Here is a 14,072-nt window from a genome sequence, read left to right as displayed (position 1 = left end):
GCCTTCCGTGGCAAATGCTGATATTTAAACCCGTATTTATCGCGTAAAATGTCGCTGTTTTTGCATGACTTTATCGGACTGATCTGTACACAAGACTGATGATCTGTTACTGATGGTCCGATCTCTATTTTTCAAAAAGATTAAACATTATATGTTCTATAGATTTTACTTGGAGAACGTGGTTTGTTTAAATAAATAAACGTGCTATTTTTATGATAATACTCAAGATATATTATTATAAAACATCATCCTTAAAATTCTTTTTTTAAATGTATTTTTAAATGTCCTAAATTTGAAAAAAACTAGATACAAATAAACTAAAGTTAAAATCTTGCCCCAAGAGCAATAAAAACACCTGGTAAAAAAATCCTGAGTGAGGCTTTCATAATTCATGCATGAAAGGGTTAAGAAAGACAAATATATGTTTCTATTGGCTTTAGTAAGATGGTTTATTATAGTGTATTCTTACATATTCAGTAGGCTATATTGTTTATTCTTTATATACTCTGTTGATAAATATCTACTAATAATGTGTAAATTATTTCCTGTTTCTTTTTATTATTATTATTTTATGTTTTCTATCCCTTATCACTGCTGTAACACAAAGATTTCAACATTTTAGATAAATAAAGTAAATACAACGTATCATATCAACATCTGTTTATGTTAATTAGCAACACAATGATTTGATATTTGCATGCATGACATATAACCTTTTTACTGATGCACAAAAAAAGTTTTAACAAGGGTGTAATTATATTACATTGTAACCCTCTTTCCTCAACATATTAAATCAACTTTATACGGTTAAATGAGAATTGCTTGGAGTATCATGCTTAAGAGAACATTCTTCATGTTTATTTAAGTATTTATCATTCTCATGGTGCTGCCCTAAGTCTGTAGCCAAGTCTAATAACACCATTGTACACGTTGCTGTGTCAATACAGATATTTATTTTTTAATTATTTGTCTTTACTAGTAAGAATACACCTTGTTATCGTAGCAAGCAGTGGAAACTCCCCTCAAGAAGCGACAATTGCCAAGGGCTTGCGTTGCAACGCTCACTTGCCAATATTTCTTTTTTTATTACAATATAGGCCTATGTTTAGCCTACTATCATAGATATAGCACATTTGTTTATTTTAGCAAACCACGTAGGCTATTCCAAGTAAAACTGAATATAAATGATAATTTATTATCTTTTTGAAAAATAGAGATCGCACATCAGTCCTGTGTACAGATCAGTCCGATAAAGTCATGCCTAAACAGCGACATTTTACACGATAAATACGAGTTTAAATATCAGCTTTTGCCACGGAAGGCGAGTGGCAGCTACTGTAAAACTTCTCTTAACTCTGGCATCTTGTGGCAACTCCCGTTCAGCATGCGCAAATGCCACGGCAAGTTGTGGCATCTGTGGCATTTACTTGCCACGGCAAGTTGTGGCATATACTTGCCACGGCAAGTTGTGGCATCTGTGGCATATACTTGCCACGGCAGGTTGTGGCATCTGTGGCATATACTTGTGGGAGATGCCACAAATGCCAAGGCACATGCCACGGCGATTAGTGGCAACACTCATTGTGTTCTAGTATGATAAATAAAATAACATTGTACCTTGAAAATCAATGCATTCGTTCATTTGACACGTTGGTGATTTTAGGTAGGCTATACAGCGACCCCTGGCGGTTCTAGTGTGAAGTAAAAGTAGAAGTAGCCAACCTAAATGTTGGAATACTCTGTTACAAGTAAAAGTCATGCATTAAAATGTTACTCAAGTAAAAGCGCAAAAATGATTAGCATAACAATATACTTAAAGTGCATATTACATGTTTTCATTATAATGATTGATCATGAAAGTGTTCTCAAAGCTGGTAAAGGTGCAGCGAGTTTTAATGACTTTGTATACTGTAGTAGGGTATCTTGTGAATTTACTCCAGGAGTAACTATAAAGTCTGATTTAAGACTTGATTATATGTATCATCATTAATCAGAATCTGTAGTAAGTAACTAAAGGTAGCGTATTAAATAAATGTAGGGGAGTAGGCTACAATTACACAATTTACCTCTGCTTTGTAGTGGGGTAAGTAGCCTACTACGTAACATACATTTACATACTCAACTAAAGTACAAGTAGGCTATTTCTAAATCACAAGTACAGTACTTGAGTATACAAGTTAGCCTATTTGCCACCTCTGGTCAACAATGTTAGATCTTTATGTCAACTTACTAATAATATATCTTGAGTATTATCATACAAATAGCACGTTTATTTATTTTAACAAACCACGTTCTCCAAGTAAAATCTATAGAACATATAATATTTAATCTTTTTGAAAAATATGATCGGACCATCAGTAACAGATCATCAATCTTGTGTACAGATCAGTCCGATAAAGTCATGCCAAAACAGCGACATTTTACGCGATAAATACGGGTTTAAATATCAGCATTTGCCACGGAAGGCGAGTGGCAGCTACCGTAAACCTTCTCTTAACTCTTAACTTGTGGCATTTACTTGCCACGGCAAGTTGTGGCACATACTTGCCACGGCAAGTTGTGGCATATATAAGTTGTGGCATATACTTGCCACGGCAAGTTGTGGCATGGTTGTGGCATATACTTGCCACGGCAAGTTGTGGCATCTGTGGCATATACTTGCCACAGATACCACATCTGTGGCATATACTTGCCACAAATACCACGGAGTAGCGGCCTCCGTGGCAGATGCCGGAAGTACTTGCCACTGCCTGCAGATGCCACGAAATGCGCTTGCTGTCTCTCCAAAATTATAACCCGACGTGGGCATTTATTAAAACAATGTGCACAAAGTTCACACAGCCTCAATCCCGCTGCTGCTGCTGCTGCTGCTGCTGCTGCTGTTGTTGTTCACGCGAGCCCAGCCTGCAGCCACCAGGATCTCACACACCCTCCCACTCTACAAGAAACAGCACACAGACACTAACAAGACACAGGTGAGGGGGAGCAATTAAACACAGGTGAGGGGGGGAGGAGCAAACACAGGGCACCAGGTGAACACAATTGGGTAATCAGCAGGAGGGAACAGACGACCGGAAACAACAGACAAGATGAGGGGTGAACACTTATATAATTAATGCCATTTAATAACTTGAAATGTTTGGCTCTATGAAACCTGATGTACTTATATGATTCTGTTAACGCACTTATTGTAAGTCGCTTTGGATAAAAGCGTCAGCTAAATGCAATGTAATGTAATGTAATGTAATAAATAGCTGTAACGGCGTCTCGTCGTTACATAGCCACTTCCTGTCTTTCCTCATGATCAGTTTCATTGGTAATTAGCCAGGACCTGTATTGGGGTCATGTATCTAAACTTCGTGTTACCATTGTAGCAGTAGCTTTCATTCTCAAAGCCTTTAAGAGCAGCTATCAGTGCAATGATGCAAGTTATTAAAGTTTTATCAAATAATGTTGTCGTCACAAATGATCACTGCAGCACTTGACTTTGTTGTTCAGGAAGCTGATTTATAAACATCAAATAAATGTCATCTTTCATCCACATATGTAACAAAGGCTTTTATAAACTACATTACTTTATTATATTTAAGTGCATGTCACGGAAAAAAACCGGACAGTGGTTTTTAAAGGGACCCTATTATGGTTTGTTGGGTGTTTCTTGTAGTTTGTTTTATAAGTTTTAGTGCATGTAAATGGTCTGCAAAGACTAAATCCCTGTATTCCCTCTGGTTTCAGACAGAGGGTGAAAAGAGGTGCTGCAGCACAGGCAGTATGAGGAAAATAAAGAGCTTTTTGAACATTAAAGCATGGAGACATGTCACAGTAGAGACACTACATACTGAAATTAAGCTGAACATGAGCATAACAGGGCCCCTTTAATAACATTATGCGTCTTTTTTTTCAAACATCCAATGCTACTGTTGGTTAAAGTTCTTAGCAGAATGGGGCCCCTTTAATATGACATGAATTGAACCTCGTAGAGACATATAGGTTAGTTTGCTTATCTTACTAAGCCTGAGTTACGTGACCTCATCCTCAACATAATCATAATTGAACCAGCTGTGTTTCAGGAAGTGTTTCAAACATTCTGTTGACAGTGTGAATGTTTGAACAGTGAATACATTTCAGCTGCCTGCTTCCTCTTCCCATCAGTCATTGTGCGTGAAATGTTTCTGTTAGGTTCATAAAGAGGATTTACCCTCATGGATGCTGATGGTGAGGGGGACAGAAAAACTCTCTTTTCCTTTTGTTTGTTAAACCTTTTGAGGCAGCTTTTGGACAGGGACTTCCGTCCAATGCGAAATGCTGTTGTGTCTTGTGAAATGCTTTAGGCTACAGCATTTCACAAAACACTACAGCTGTAGTGTTTTCTGAAATGGTGTAGTGTTTTGTGAAATGCTGTGGTGTCTTGCACTTCAGGGCCACCGTAGCTGCAGCACCTCTTTTCACCCTCTGTCTGAAACCAGAGCCCAGGCAGCTGTGAGTGGTTAGCTGGCCGGCTCTGTTGTGATCGGTCAACTGCTTAGAGATGTCCCGCCCCTTAGTCTATCACTTACAGTGTGTTTGAGCGCTAGCCAATAGAAGCACTTTTTAGCCTTTGTAGACCATTGACATGCACAAAAACCTATATAACACACTACAGGAAAGGGAAAACACCAAGACGCCGAACAGGAACATTGAGAATTGAGAACGAACAATCCTGCAATGATTATGTTTTAGCAATTCTCCCTTTGACATATTTGTTTCATTAGGGAATATATTGGTTGGGATAAAGATGGAACCTAAATCTAGTCATGAACTTTAGACACCAGCATGAAATTCACATGTGTTACACAAGCATACACCACGCTCATCAGTAACCCGATTGCTACTTCCTGCATTGTTACTGAACAATGGCATTTTGTATGTTTTCTCTCTTGGAATGTTTACCAGATCATCACTTGTCCTTACATGCCAGTAGACAAAACACCTGACAAGTTTAACTACCCTGATCAGAGATTAGACAAAGCATGACTCGGACCGTTGAACTGCAAGTGGTTTGACCCGACCAGGTCTGTGCCCTCTTGTATTAACTACAATTATAAGTATTTTTCACCAAGTCTCCCGAGCATTGGAGCAGAATTGTAATAATTGTCATATTATAATGGATCTGTATCGGTATCTAATGAACCTTCCTGTGTTTCAAGTCAAAATCAGTCTGCTACAACGGCTTTATTAAATAAAACATGAATTGAACCCAAAATGGACTCTGTGCTGACATCAGATGTGCTTAGACCATATGTTCCATAGATCTCTAGAAACAAAGAATGTGGATGCATTTTCCTGTCTCTGTTTTTAAAACCTACTAAGAACTTCATCCCCTCCTCTCACATACTTTTCTTTTTTGAATTAAAATATGTGACGATAACTGCGTGTGTATCCAGGAGAGTGACTTGACAGATGGTCGCTCTATGTGTCAGAACAGACCTTGTAGCAGCCATGATTTGCAACCCCTGTTATTGCAGCTGGAAAGCATGTATATGACATTCCCAAAATGTGGCCAGAACGGACAAAAAAAAAAGTACACTCACAGCTTGAGTCCCTCCTGATATCTTAGCTCATCTGGAATGTCCTGCACTCTTTCTTTATAATTTAGTCGCAATAATTACAGGTTTTCAATGGTTTGTGTGTAGATCGTGCACTCGTATGATGTGTGTGTGTAACGTGTTTATCTTAAAGGTCTCCTATTATGCTAATAGTAACGTGGACTTTACTAAAATGTATTTTTTCAACAAATTTCACATAACTGTATAAGGCTTGTCAAATTGCTTCCAACAAGCCTAAAACAGTTATGTGTAATTTGTTGACAAAATAAATACATTTAATTAAAGTCAACATTCCAGTTTTTTTAGTATATGTTGGATGTGTCCGTTGAACCTTATTGGAGCCTCAGCTGTCGAATATGCTTCAGTACACTGATGTAATATTTGGCTCCACTCAGTGTTCCCTTTGTCCCTGATTAATAACATGTGTGACACAGGAAAAACACCATCAAATGTCTTAAAGGTCCCCTATTATATTATATTCAACAATATATTACAGGTCTCAGATAAATACAAAACATGTCTCTAAAGTGTTTGGCTCAAAACACCAAACAGATCATTGCAGCATGCCATAAACCCCTCTGTTTCAGCCCTGTTCCGAAAGTGCTGATTCTGTGTCTGTAGCTTTAAATGCTAATGAGCTGCTGCTGGCCACGCCCCTCTGAGAAGTGATTGGTTTAAAGAAACACCCTGCAGATTTTGATGAATTGTGGGTGGACTCTGGATATTTTGTATTGGGAAGATAGCTAATCTTTTTTGAATACTTCAACTCATTTAAAAGGATATCTACCAATATTATTCAAACAATGCAGAACAAGTACATTTGAATTTACAGGTGAATACACACTGAGTTGAACATTTTAATATTGGAGATAACAAAGGCAAGTATACCAACTTAAATAATATGTCCATGCTCCAAAAGGGGAGAAGAACATATACAGTAGCTGGTAAAGGTGCAGCTAATTGTAATGACTTTGTACACTGCAGGGTAGCTTGTGAATTTACCTCCAGGTGGAACTGAAGTTTGATTCAAGAGTTGATTATATTTCACATCATTCATCAAGATCTGTAAAATAACTCAAATGTAGTAGGTTGTGGAGTAAAAGTACACAATTTCCCTGTTAATTGCAGTATTATAGAAGTACAAAGTAGCATAACATTGAAATACCAGCAAAGTACCTCAAAATTGTACAGTACAGTATTGAGTAATTCTACTTAGTTACTTTACACCACTGCTAGAGTAATTGTATTTTATGTTACTTTATTATTCTACTCCATTACAGGTAAATATTGTACTTTTTACTCTACTATTTATTTAACACTCATTGATACATGATAAGATGCAGTACTGATCTCCACATATACCCAGTATTTTACAAAGGCCCCACATTGAAAACTCAAATGGTCCTACATGTATTCCAACAAGATAATATAATATTATCTAACAACATTTGTTGAGATCTCCATATTAGGTTGAATACTTAAAACGAAAGTTAGTTATAATCAAATATAATCAATTATATTCTTATATAACCCACAATTAAAATGCTTCATATCTTATGATTTTCTATATTTACAGTATAAATAAAACACAAGTGGTTTGTTAAATTGAGTGTGTAAGGCCTATTATGGATTATGGGTGTCACTGATAAGAGAGGAGAGACAGTTTCTTCCCTCTCCCCTCACAGCAGTACACATGGAGGGGGGCTCCTGACTTAGTGAAAAAGAACTGAGGCCCCAAAAATTTGTTTATGTCATAGCCGAGAAGGTCATGAACTTTTTACATAAGCTTGGGAAGGTGTGTCTTATGCCATAGCCATAGAATATGTCTGGTCATGTCCAGTCCTGTACATCAGAGGCCATGCCCAGTTTCCACAAATATGGGTATAGAGGAGGTGTCTTTAGGTTTCTCTATCCTGTTTTTTGAGCATAAAGACACTGGCGGAGAGGGAGCAAACTAGAGAGAGAGAGAGGGGGGGTTCCCCTGCCTGGTATACTCTCTCCCGGTAAAGCTCTCCCCCTGGAGTGGTGGGTTTTTGCTCTCGGTAAGGTTCTCTCAAACTTGGTAAATATCTCTCGAATTTCTTTGTTGAATGCTGAGTGAATTTCTTTGTGAAGTGAGTGGAATGAATTGATGTTTGTTGAAAGTTAGGACCTGCCACCTGTGAGGTCCTCCGAATTCATGCGGGACTAGTTGAAGTATACAAATGTGAATTGTGGAATTAATTGAAATGAGTGGAATGAATTGATGTTTGTTGAAAGTTAGTACCCTGCCACCTGTGAGGAAAGGTCCTCCGAATTCCTGCGGGACTAGTTGAAGTATACAAATGTGAATTGTGGAATGAATTGAAATGAGTGGAATGAATTGATGTTTGTTGAAAGTCAGTACCCTGCCACCTGTGAGGAAAGGTCCTCTGAATTCATGCAGGACTAGTTGAAGTATACAAATGTGGAAATGAGCAAATTAACTGATTTGTTTAATGAAAGTTTGATTGTGCTTTTTATTATCACCGGTCATTTATGAGGAGATGCCTCTAAATTCTATATTAAATATCACAACTGAATTGGGCAGTTGAAGTTACAATTTAGTGTAATAAATGTAAAACTATGATTTAAGGTTTTAGATTAGAAAATGACCCCAGCATGATATGTTTAGTATGATTATAATGTTGTAACGAGAGAAGGTAAAAACCCTGTATACGTTTGGACCTATTTTTCTTCAAATAAACTGATCCCACCTTTTGGATTGGGACTACTTAAAAGACATCTGCGCTCTCCTCTCCTGCTTCAAAGGTAAGATCGCACACTGCCACACTCACACTTAGGTAGGGCCACACCTCATTTACTGATATCAAAATCCTTCGGGATCGCTTAAACAGATTTAGCGGGTCGTCTGAATTGAAACAGCAGTTAATTGGACCTGGTTCTTCAGGAGTTGATAGAGGTGAGATCTTGCTGACGTTGGTGGATCTGAGCCAAACAGTAAACTTACATAGACTCAATAACTTCTGTTAGGTCAATTAGTAGGTCTGAGTAATTTGCCGGAATAAATTATCAGCCCACCCGACTCCTACATTATACTGTAAAACCAGCCATTATGTATTCTGAGAACTTTTACTTTTGATACTTGAAGTTAATTTCACTGATAATACTTCTGTACTTTTACTTAACATCATGAATTCAGCACTTTACTTGGAAGAGAGTATTTTAAGTCTTACGTATTTGTTCACACAAAACGTTTCTACTGAAACCACATATTCTACACATGAGTTAATCAGCTGTGGTCATTGTTTTATTATCACAACTTAAAGGTGGGGTAGGTAATTTTGGAGAAACCAGCTCGAGTGCGCTAGAATTTGAAAATACACAGCCGGGAAAAATCTGCCACTTCCTTACAGAGCCCCTCCTCCAACACACACGAACGCGCACATGACCAATGAGGGCACAAGATAAGTTTGTGCACAGATGGAAGGCTGACAGGCAGGTAGGCCATTCAGTTACTAGCTAAAATAATTGGTCGTGCTTTTTACAGTACCACGGCTTCCACAGATGACATTTTGTTATGTATTTATTTATTTTACCTTTATTTAACCAGGATAGGTCTCATTGAGATTAAAAATCTCTTTTTCAAGAGAGTCCTTGCCCAAGAATGGTAACATCACAGTTTCAGACAGTTTTACAGTTACAAACAATTAACATTTATTGTCAAAGCACTTAAGATATTCATTGCTATCGGGATGTTAAGAGCATTCCATGGAATATAACAAAAAGTGTTTCTGAAATAAATTACATACCCCACCTTTAATCTGTATATTCATTTTCAAAGAAATGACATTTGTGTTGTTATATATATATATATATATATATATATATATATATATATATATATATATATATATATATATATATATATATATATATATATTTGTAGAGAGAAGAAAACACCAAAGTCATAAAATAACTTACCGTGCGATGTGAAGGCAGACCAGCCCCTCAATGTTCTGCTGAGTGAGATGACTGTTTTTCTCAATGCGGACCCTTCAGAAACACATGACGTAACTTCAGCTGCTTTGCAAACTGTTTATCCATGGTGGCTAAAATACTTTTGCTGATGCACCCAGACCGCCATCTTCTGTATGTTATAGGCTGACTCTGGATAAGTAGCTCATACATCACATCTGCAAACTTTCCTTTTAAGGAGAAAGGGTAGGGGGTTTGTTTGTGCCGTTGATGCACACTAATGCATCAACTAAAAGGGAGGAGCTGCTCCCTAATGCATTTCAATAAAGTGCTTTGTAAAAAAGGAGCATTTAATGTCACTTGCAAAAAAAGCAAAAGTACAATTGTTGCGTGAGACATAATTCAGCAGACGTCTCCACGTTTGCAGTCAGCCAAAGTAGTGTAAGTATGCTAACGGACAGAAAAAACACACGACCACTATCTCTCAGAGTTTGGCCTGGAGTAAGAGCCGTTTATTGTTTCTGTGCATGCGCATTAGCATCACCACGTTTCAGGCACATTATGATGATGTCATACACATGAACATAAACTTTGATATTATACAAATATGCTCAACAACAATGAATCACTTTATTTGGTGATTTCACTGAGAAGCCTTCACATTTGTTCTTTTACTACAAAATCCCACATTCTTCATCGCAGAAATTCAGTTTAAACATCAAAAAGTTCAGCTGGATTAGGAATTGACGGTTATTATTGACATTCTTCACTTTCATAATTCCAGAAATATGAACCATAATTCATCCAACTGTTTGTATCAAATTTAGCAAACATCAATCAAGGCGCAATTTCTTCAGGAATTGCAACTCCAGTCTTGGGTGAAAATGTCCGAGAAGATCCGTCAGGAGAGAGAGAGCTCGTCATGCAGCGACAGCTGGAGGAGATGAGGGCTCAGGCTCATGCAGAGGCCCTGTCAGCCGCTCAGGCTCAGGTGGAGAAGCAGGTGCTGAAGACGCTGCAGGCGGAGAAGGCGGCGTACGTGGAGAACCTGACGGAGGCCATCGCGAAATAGCGGGAGAAATAGTTGAGGAAGAAAGGGAAGCTTCCTTCCGACTTCACGCCCCCCCCCCCCCTGAGGAAACCATGCGGCACAAGGGGAAGCAGAAACACTGGGTGGAGTGGAGACACATGGAGGAGAGCAAAATGGCCAAGATCAACAAGTGTCGCAGGAAAGAGGTACTGTTCTCTTTCGGGAGAGGAAGGAGGAAATGTGACGAAGATGGCTTCGTCACTGTGGACTGACGGCTTCGGGCTTGCATATGTGACCATTTTTATACAATTTATACTATTTATTGATGTAGTGCAGGGGTACTCAAACTTTTTTGTTAAAGGTCGACTTGTGAATTTTATACAAGGTCAATGGTCCGACTCCGGATCAATGCCAGTAAAGTTCCCCCCCCCCCGGAGCGGAGCAACGAAGTTTCGGCTCGCACGGGGCCCCCTTGAGGGGGTTTCCCAACATGTCGTTGCAGTAAATTAAAGGGTGTTTCATGTTGTCGTTGCTGTGGACCTTCTTAATCTTTTTTAGTTTTATTTTGAAATTGTTACGTTTATTCTGGTTTGTTTTGCGTTTGTATCTTTTATTTTAAATTTATTTATTTATTTAATGTTTTCTGAGCTGTGTGATTTTATATTTTATGTATCTCTCTGTACAGCACTTTGGTCTGGAAATTTTAAAGTGCTATATAAATAAAGTTGGATTGGATTAATCTACTTTATTTGGGGCCCCATTCTGGTCCAAGCACTTGCTTGTCGGTAAACTGCGCCCCTGTATACACACACACATTCAATACATACATACAGTATGATGGCTTGAACTAGGGGGAGAAATGGCACTGTTTGTCTGTAGCCAATGCCTTGCACCTCAAGGTAAACTTGCGGTTAACTTGCGGTCTGCAATGCGTGTCACGCTCGCGCACACAAGTAAATATATATGCACGTTCATTCTCACAACGCGTCAGACACAAGAAAATATACATTAAAGGGGACCTATCATGCAAAATGCACTTTTTGATGTCTTTTATACATAAAGATGTGTCCCTGGTGCGTCAGGGAACTCATGCAGCGTCAGAAAATAAAACCCTCTCTTTTCCTCCTTACCCATATCTTTTAAAAACGGGTACAACGAGCGGGTACATATTTGCTGCTGATCTGACGTCAAATTGGCAGCGGACCCACAGAAAATTGCTATCAGAAACAATGCCTGACATGTTTTGGACGTAATCTCGTCTTTGTTTACGTTAGCAACACAGGGTTCGGTCCGGATTGATTTGCAGTTTGGTCCGGAGTTTGAGAAGCCCTGATGTAGTGTTTATTGTATTTTATTTTGAAATGTGTTCCCCTTTCCCCATGTCTGTTGCCGTTGATTGTGTGCACCTGGTGCCCTGTGTTGTCTCCTCCCCCCTCACCTGTGTCCGGTTGGGTTGATTGGGTTGTGCATTTAGGCCCTGGGGTTTTTCTGTTTGGGAGAGGTGTGTGAGATCCTTGTGGTTGCTGACTGTGTTCAGGGAGAACAGCGAGATTGAGGCTGTGAGTCATGGGTCTATGATTTTAATAAATGCCCACACTGGGTTATATTTGGGACGTTTTGCCTCTGCCTCCTTGCTTGGTCGGGCCGCTCAACGGTCAGCTTCACAATTGGCGATTATATAAGGTTGAAAAATAATCTGGTGTGTGTAAATTGGGTGAAAAAACTGAATTATTGTAGCGAAAAGCGATTAAATGCGAGAGAAACAAATGAAGTGTATGTTACTCACGTTTGATTTATTTTACTTTTTATAACAAAGCATTTGACAGTGATGGCAAAACAAAAAGAGCACAAAACATACATATAGATCCAAGAAAACCACTTCACACACTAGCTGCAGGATACTAAACACTGTATACAAACACAGGGCTGTTCTGAACAATCTGCAGCTGAACTCCGGACTGTTGACACTGTAATGCTACATTCTTGTAAAACTAGTTCTGCCGATTCTCAGACGGATGATGTAGGAGTCAAAATTCCAGGGTATTGTTAAAAGAAAGAAAAAAACTGCTGAAGTGAAGACTGAAGAATGACTTGAAGCTGTCATGATTACTGAGGCACTAACACCTTTGAAATGTCACTGATGATTGAACATCCCAGCAGGTGTTAGCTGTATCCATGGTTACTTAAATCCCAGCAGTTCAGGTTGGCAAATACCTAGGAGCGGTTGGATCCGGAGGCTCCGTCTTCGTCGTCAGGCGGACAGGCGACGAAATCGGCCAACATGGAGGCCATGGAGTCATCGTCCATCTGGGGGACAGACAGAAAACTGCTGAGTCGTGCTCTGGGACTCTTAAACCGTGTCATGCTGAAGAAGGGAAATCTCCTCCAAATGATTGGGAATGCATAGGAAATATGTACACAAGGACACTTCTTTGGGGATTCTAGAATTGTGTACAATATTCTCTAAACAGCTGCGTAAAGATAACATGAACATCTTTGCTAAACTATGCGGAAAATGGGTATTATGGGTAATTGTATCAACCTCAATGTTGGGACATTTTCTCAAATATTTATACTCGCACATTTCAGCAGAGCACTGCCATTGGGATCTTACAGGAAACATATCTATTTCTGTTTCTTGATCTTTTCTACGTCTTCCTAACATGTGTGGTTTGACTTGTTTGGTACATTATTATTTATTTGAGATGTTATTGATCTGTGTGAATCTTTGCTGTACTGTTTTTTTTCACGCTTACCCTGTTGCTGCTTTGTACAACTGAATTTCCCCTCGGGGATTAATAAAGGTTAATCTTATCTTATCATAATGCATTAGTGTTGCACGGTGTACCGATACTTGAAAGATGCCGTTAAAAACGTTATGATTCCTCCGTTTCATTAGTATCGGTACTTTAAGAATGACGGGGAAAAGTAAAGCGCTGTTTTAATCCCTCCCCTCTCAAGCACGCTCGAAGTGCCTCCCCTCTCTCATGCACGCGCTAGCTGCCAGAGCATGCGAGAAAAGGAGAAGCATGGCTGCAAGTGGGAGTGCAACTGCGCCTCGGCTTGTTGACAGAAGCGAAATGTGGAAGTATTTTAGCTATATCTCTGACAGTGAGGGCAAGCCTACGGACACCACGAGGCCTGCCTGTAAGACATGTTTTAGATCCCCGCAAACCAAGGGAGCCAACACATCACACTTGGCTAAGCACCTCGCCGACCGGCATCCAGAGCTGTTTAAAGAATTTAAAGACAGACAGGTTAGCGACTGTGATAACATAATTACATCATGCTCAAGCCCATGCCCTCAAATCTAAGACAAACAAGTGTAATTTATTTTGTGACAAACTAACGTTTTCGTAGTTTGACGAGGCAATTAATGGCAATGATAACCGTCTAATCTTTTTAGCTAACTTACCAATGTGGCTAACATCTGCAATGTACATTTTGTCAATCATTATTTATATTACCGTACTATTACATGTTAATAAAATATAAAGTTA

At 39.0% G+C, this 14,072-nt stretch overlaps 1 protein-coding gene across 1 annotated transcript in view; it reads right to left on the bottom strand.

Moving 5' to 3' along the window:
• Positions 1–12,786: 12,786 nt before the first annotated feature.
• The window catches only part of pelp1 (proline, glutamate and leucine rich protein 1), a gene marked incomplete at its 3' end in the record, with an annotated part of 31,498 nt that continues 30,212 nt past the window's right edge, over positions 12,787–14,072 (bottom strand). The window contains exon 19 of the mRNA XM_079670851.1: positions 12,787–12,879. Within this exon, the coding sequence (XP_079526977.1) occupies positions 12,787–12,879 (93 nt within the window). The remainder of the gene's footprint in view (positions 12,880–14,072) is intronic.

The sequence above is a fragment of the Notothenia rossii genome, assembly GCF_949606895.1.
Source record: "Notothenia rossii genome assembly, chromosome: 3".
Lineage (NCBI taxonomy): Eukaryota > Metazoa > Chordata > Actinopteri > Perciformes > Nototheniidae > Notothenia > Notothenia rossii.
Note: the sequence above shows the minus strand (reverse complement) of the source record. Positions and strands in the feature narration are given on the sequence as shown.